The sequence below is a fragment of the Carassius carassius genome, chromosome 39, assembly GCF_963082965.1.
Source record: "Carassius carassius chromosome 39, fCarCar2.1, whole genome shotgun sequence".
Classification (NCBI taxonomy): domain Eukaryota; kingdom Metazoa; phylum Chordata; class Actinopteri; order Cypriniformes; family Cyprinidae; genus Carassius; species Carassius carassius.
In genome coordinates this window covers 1,046,614-1,053,388 of record NC_081793.1, presented here as the reverse complement: position 1 = coordinate 1,053,388, position 6,775 = coordinate 1,046,614, and the positions used below count along the sequence as shown (strand labels likewise).

General features: G+C 37.5%; 2 protein-coding genes across 2 annotated transcripts; one reads left to right on the top strand and one right to left on the bottom strand.

The window, feature by feature from the left end:
- Positions 1 to 676: 676 nt before the first annotated feature.
- med9 (mediator complex subunit 9) lies at positions 677 to 1,389 on the top strand. Its single transcript, XM_059530122.1, has 2 exons — positions 677 to 820; positions 958 to 1,389. The coding sequence occupies exons 1-2, from the start codon at positions 744 to 746 to the stop codon at positions 1,175 to 1,177; spliced, it is 297 nt and encodes a 98-aa protein (XP_059386105.1). The 5' UTR covers positions 677 to 743; the 3' UTR covers positions 1,178 to 1,389.
- A 1,795-nt stretch (positions 1,390 to 3,184) lies between these two features.
- Positions 3,185 to 4,605, bottom strand: LOC132121157 (dexamethasone-induced Ras-related protein 1-like). Its single transcript, XM_059530337.1, has 2 exons — positions 4,279 to 4,605; positions 3,185 to 4,193 (listed from the first exon to the last, which is right to left on the bottom strand). Exons 1-2 carry the CDS (start codon positions 4,547 to 4,549, stop codon positions 3,667 to 3,669), a joined length of 798 nt encoding a protein of 265 aa, XP_059386320.1. The 5' UTR covers positions 4,550 to 4,605; the 3' UTR covers positions 3,185 to 3,666.
- Positions 4,606 to 6,775: the final 2,170 nt, after the last annotated feature.

Sequence of the window (6,775 nt, the reverse complement as noted above, 5' to 3'; positions counted from 1 at the left end):
CTATAATAGGCTATAATAGGCTATAATATAATATAATATAATATAATATAATATAATATAATATAATATAATATAATATAATATAATATAATATAAATAAAATAATACAATATAATATATGTAATAGGCTATAATATAATATATAGACTGATAAATGGATAGATAATTTTCTAGACAGATATATATATATATAATTACAAATATATTTTATACATCCCATCAAAATATATTTTAATAAAATATAAATGTAATATATGAATATTTTTTTATATCTAAATATAATAATACATTTACTTTTTTAGATATTAAATATGATGGGAAAATTGATTAAATTGTTAAATGTGCAGTATATATATATATATATACTTATAACACATGATAGGCAAAAATTGTTAGACTGAATGCAATGTAAGTCGCTGCTAAATGCATAAATGTATTTATTTATTTTATTTATACTTTATTTACTAAATAAATACTCTAAATATTTCTTATAATAAATATAATTTTATTATATAATTTATTATATAATATAATAAATATAATTTATTATAATATTTATCATAATATTTATTATAATAAATTATATTTATTATAAATAATATAAATACTCTAAAACCTTACCAGTCTGTTTTACAATATCAAATGTTGCTTTAAAAATAAATAAATAAATAAAAGGTCTCATGACGTTTTTTACGGAGAAACGCGGACGCGCGCTGATGACGTAGAAACCCCTCGATGTAAACATGGCGGCTGCTGAACCGGTTGCAGACGAGGCTGAAGATTATTCCTTTTTACCTATTATACACGACATTATAAAATGGTAAGAAGTGTTTTTTTTAACTTTTATGTAGTAAGGCACAGAATACAGACATATTTCGCCGTGTTCTGTCACGGGTCAGAGCGTGTTAGCTAAACAACACCCGCGTGTGTGTCTAAACTCGTCGTGTCTCCACACAGCATGGACAAAGACAGTCCAGACGTCCTCCAGGAGCTGAACAAGCTGAAGACGAGGCTCCAGGAGGCCCGGGAGCAGATCTCAGGCACGCCGGGGATCGAGCTTAGTCCCGCGCTTCAGGAGAGCAGACTGCGCGCGCTCCGAGAACAGGTCCGCACCAAGAACCAGCTGCTGCACAAATACAAGAGTCTTTGCATGTTCGACATCCCCAAGCCCTCCTGAGACCCCCTGCAGAGAGACACACCCTCCTGAGACCCCCTGCAGAGACACCCTGTCCGAGCTGAACCCACCGCTCACTCATGACACACTCAAGAGCTCTACTTTTCATCATTTCTCTATAGTTTTGGTCGGATTATGTATGCTTGAAGTGGATTCTGTATGCTTTACCTGTGTCCTAGTTTGTGCATTAAATAACTTCTTTTCTTACTTCTCAAGCCTGGAACAATACTAGGGTATTAATCAAGACAATAAGCAAGTTTGACAACTATTAAGCGCATTTCCAGGTGACTACGCAGGTTTAAATCATATATCTGACGTATTTTTATTCGTTGATGTGGTTATCTGCAAGCTTTCAGATATATTAAAGCATTAGAAGTCATTTTTAATATTCCCAGAGGCAATGCTGAGGCTTGGTTCCAAGCATAGATTAGTTAATTTCAAGAACTTTTTGCTTGACATCAAGTGTGATGCACAATAGTCTGAGAATCCTAGAAGGTGTTTTTATATTATTCTGCAGTTTTAAAGGATATACACTACCAGTCAGTTTTTGAATAATATGGTATTTTTATTTATTTATTTTTTATACAGATGACTGTTTTGCTCACCAAGCCTGCATTTATTTGATCCAACAACAACAAAAACAGTAATATTGTGAAATATTTTTATTATTAAAAATCTCTACTTTCCATGTGAATCTGTGTAAGAGTGTAATTTATTTCTGTGATGCTCCGCTGTATTTTCAGCATCATTCCTCCAGTCTTCAGTGTCACATGATCTTCAGAAATCAGAATAATATGATGATTTACTGCTCAAGAAACATTTCTGATTATTATCAGAATTTTTCAGGATTCTTTGATGAATAGAAAGTTCAGAAGAACAGCGTTTATCTGAAATAGAAATATTTTATAATATATTTTATAATATATAATTTATAATAAATGTTTCTTGAGCAGCAAATCAGTATATTATGATTTCTGAAGATCACGTGACACTGAAGACTGGAGGAATGATGCTGGAAATACAGCGGAGCATCACAGAAATAAATGACACTTTACTATATATTCAAATAGAAAGCAATTATTTTAAATAGTAAAAATATTTCACAATATTACTGCTTTTGTTGTATTTTGGAAAAATATAAAAAAAATTAAAATCGTACTGTTCAAAAACTTTTGACTGGTAGTGTACATGTAATATGTATACTCAAGATATGGTTTATAGTTTATAAAAACATATTTAACCCCCCCCCCCTTTTTTATAGACCATTCTGGAGCCTCATTCCAACCCGAACTAGATTAGTCTATTACAAGTCATGTTTTCTTGGTATCGAGTGTGTCCACAACATATGACTCATGTTTGAGCTTCATAGAAGGCAGTTTCATAGTATTCTGCCGTTTGCAAACATACATCTGAAATATTTAGACTCAGAATGAACTTTAGATGAAACCATGTTTTTAACGTGTTCAGAGAGAGTTTTGGTTCCTAGTTCCAAGCTGCAATTGATAAATTAGTTCATGTGTGTACACAACAAAAGACAGTAGTTTGAGAATCCTAGAGGGTATTTTCAAATTATTCTGCAGCTTTAATGGATATGATCTGAATACGGACTGTATCTGCAAGCTTTTTTTCAATGTGCTCAGAGATGCCGTTTTCTTTGCGTCGAGCGCATACGTGAGAATAGTTTGAGCATCCTAGAAGGATTTTCAGATTATTGTTCAGTTTTAAAGGTTATATCTAAAACATTTATACTCAATTGAGTTTCAGATAATATGAAGATATGAAACCATTTTTTTTTTAATTGCTCACGCCTCATTCCATGCCATAATAGATCAAGGAGGCGTCAAGTGTGCTACAAAACACAAGTTAAGACATCCTTAAAGTTAATTTCACATTATTCTGCAGATTCAAAGCATGCATATGGACTATGTTGAATTTAGCTACTAGTTTGCAGTCTTAAATGTGTCTTGTAATTCGGCGCGCGCTGCTGGAAAATAACTGAGGAAACGTGCATATTATTGAGAAATTATTTTATTTCTGTTTTCCACGTGTAAAATCCAACAACGACATAGGAGAATAAATATACATTCATTGACAATAAAAAATTGCAAAAAAAAAAATTTATTTCTTTGTGATCCAAAATAAAATAAAAAAATGTAAACAGCTGACATTGCAACTCAACCTCCCTTGTTCTCCCTCCGTTACTCAAAAAGGCAAATGTCCCACAAAGCACATTTGAAGCATGGAGTCGATAAGCCACATCACAGAGCGCTCGGGCTGAACAGAACAGAGTCGCTATTCTGTACAGGAGATCTCGCGAGAATAACATGCGCTTTCACGTCGCGAGGCGAGCGCTCAAGCCGATGACTTCTACCGCCGGTGCGAACGCGATCCATTCGGAGTCACCGCAAAGGCACAACTCCCTCCGAGAGACTGCAGCGACACGGCTGCATCCCGTAGTAATGACCGCAGCAGCGCTGGAGGCGGCTCGGGGTTTAGCTGATAACGCATCTCTCTTTGTCCTTTGACTGTCCGCCTCCTATCGCCTTCTCTTTGATGTACATCAAGTCACTGTGCACGCTCGGGCGGCGCGCAAAGGGCGCAATGATGCCGTACGCGTCGCCGTCCTTGACCTTCTTGTTTCTCAGAGACTTCTTGTGCAGGATGTCGCAGTACTGCACGGACACCTTGCGGTGGAGGTCCGGGCTCATCTCGTTAGGCAGCTTGGCGAGAGCAAAAAGTCTCTGGAACATCTGGTCCACGTTAGTGTTCTTCTTGGCGGAGATCTCGAAGTACGCGCACTGCTCGTCCCCGGCGATCAGCTGCTCGATCTCCTCGCGCTGGACCTCGCGGTAGAACTCGCGGTCGCCCTTGTTCCCGCAGATGACCAGGGGCACGTCCACGTTCTCTTTGGTCTTGTTTTTGAGGCAGGACTTGGTCTCGTAGATCTGCTGCTTGAGCCGCTGGACCTCACAGAACGACTCGCGGTTGTCCAGACTGAACACCAGGATGAAAACATCACCTGTTGCCAAAATAATAAAGAGAGAGATTAGAAATCGAGTCTAATGGCAAATCAAAGTTACACTGGTTTCCAATCTGACATTTACCTGTGAGAATAGATAGTCTCCTCATAGCTGGGAACGGATGGTTCCCTGAAGTATCCAGAATGTCCAGCTGGTATACATCTCCTTTAATGCTGTAGAGTTTCCTGTGGAAGTCCTCTATGGTCGGCGTGTACTGCTCCTCGAAGCGCGCGTTCAGGAAGCGGGACACTATCGCCGTCTTGCCGACTTTGGTGGATCCGAGAATGACCATCCTGTAGCAGTTCTTCGCCGGGATGTCAAACTCGTTCTCCGAGGGGTTCATTTTCTTAATCATGTTTCTGTCTCGTGTGAGTGGTGACTAGTGGAGATCAGCTCGCTGTGGCTCTCTCAAGCTCCTCGAGCGGCTTTTTAAACGCGCCTGCGCTCCTCCTCCCGAGCGCGTCACCGCGGGATGGCGCAACAGGTGCTGAGCGACCGACCATTGCGCGTGGATGAGCGCGCACGAGGTCCGTGCATTCGGGTGCAGCTAATACCAGGAAATGTACTGAGAGGAAAAGTACTTTCACGTCGTGTATCAAACTCCTTACTGTACATAGTTTTAAAAAAAAAACACAAAATGTCATTCTGGAAAGTTTGCATGTTTAGGCCTGTACTGTAAAATATGTTAAAATGGTTTCTACTGTATTATTTATGAGTAAAAATCGCCTAATAATTGATGAGTTCACAGAACTGCTCCGTTATGTATACATCGGAGTGCTTTACTTATACTCTAATTTAGTGTTTAAACAACACTGTGCTCTATTTTTGTGTTATTAATGACCACATTACAGGAAAAGCCAATTTTGATAAATTTTGATGAAAATTAGATGAATTTTGACAAATTTCATTGCACCTGTTATTTATCAATACAGGAACTATTTAGATTTAATCTCTTAAATATGTTGTTTATTAACATAAGGCCTATATTGCACTGAAATAATTGCAAAATCACTGTTTTTGCAGTACAATTCTGGTAAGTTCTAGCTGTGTAACATTAAATCCAACTGTGTGTGTTAAACAGCATTAACTAATTGATTGTCTTAATGATGTTCACTGGTTTGTTAATGTTTATTCGTGGGACGCGTCGTCTGCAACATTAGTCGTAAGTGTTTATCAGCTCCTGGACGTGTAAGGAGCAAGTAAATAAACACAAGTCAGTGGTTCTGCTGGAGTCCATGCTTTCTTTTGCAGGCTGCAGTCTTTCTGATGCAGAAGCGCGTGACCGCGCGTCTCCGCGCAGCGGCGCTAGCGTTCATCTGAGCCGCGCTCTAGAATGCTTGATTCTGATTGGCTGACAGACATTCCGAGGCGTTGATTATTGTAAGATCCAGATTTTGACCGCATTAGAGCTCCTTATATTAGCCAAATTATATCAGTTATTTATATAAGTAAAGTGGGAAAAAATAAGGCATTGGCTGAGCAAATAAACACCACAAACAATATGGCGAAAAGACAAACACATTTAGGTCAATAATCTAGAAAGCACTCCTTTCTCAGTAGTGAAATCAGTAGTCTCTTTGTATTTTGTATAGTAAAATATTTTTTTTTCACAAAGTATTTTGGTAGGTTTGACTAATGACTCAGTACTAATGGAGATGTGGGCTGTTTCCAAAGAAGACGCTGAATCAGTGGGAAAGTAGTTCACACACACACACACACACACACACACACACACACACACACACACACACTAAAGAGGTATGAGCGTTACTTCTGAATGTTTTCTCACTGTTCCATGGAATGTTCCATTTGATTACTTTGCAAATGGGAAAGTTCCGTTTGAAACTAGTAAGATTTAACTCTTTCCCACCAGCGTTTTGTAAAAAAGTTGCCAGCAATTTTGATCATTTTCACAAAACTTTCATGGCCCCCAGAATAGTTTATGAATATCTGAACATGCACTATGCCAAACGCAAGAAAATATCAATGCTTTTAAACAAACAAACAAACAAATAAATCAGTTTTATTCTAGCTTCATGCATTTTTTTGGGTTAGTTTCATTAAAAAAAAAAAAAATAATCACAAGCTGAAAAAATCTGGTTCGGAATCTATAAACATAAATCACTTCAACTTTCTGGGTCGACTTTTACTTCAGTAATGTTACGCAGTGTTTAGTATGTGCTGTTTAATGTTTGATGATTGTGTTATTTATTTGCATCTTCTTACATATGCCATCGTTTTTTGCTGCTTCTTTTTCGCATGTGATTTGATTCAGAGATGCAGTGCTCTATCAGAAGATGTGTAAAAAAATATATACAAGAGCCACTTATGCATTTCCTAATCTAAATATTCATGCATTCAATTATTTTGTATTCTTTATTCATGCCATGTTTATAAAGCAATGCATTATAAGACAAGCAATGCCGCCTCAAAGATGAAAGTTGCAAAACAGAGCAGAGCCAGAAAATGAGGTGATCATAATGGAATTTTCTTTGAAACAGGAGTCACACAGAACCTGGTTTGGAAATGCACACAGTTTCAGCTCATTACAGGAGAGAGACATGACCTTAAACAGCTGCAA

Coding starts and splice junctions, on each gene's coding strand:
- med9 (XM_059530122.1), top strand. CDS start 744: ATGGCGGCTGCTGAACCGGTTGCAGACGAGGCTGAAGATTATTCCTTT. Junction 821..957: donor ATACACGACATTATAAAATG/GTAAGAAGTGTT, acceptor GTCTCCACACAG/CATGGACAAAGACAGTCCAG.
- LOC132121157 (XM_059530337.1), bottom strand. CDS start 4,549: ATGATTAAGAAAATGAACCCCTCGGAGAACGAGTTTGACATCCCGGCG. Junction 4,194..4,278: donor GAGACTATCTATTCTCACAG/GTAAATGTCAGA, acceptor TTTTGGCAACAG/GTGATGTTTTCATCCTGGTG.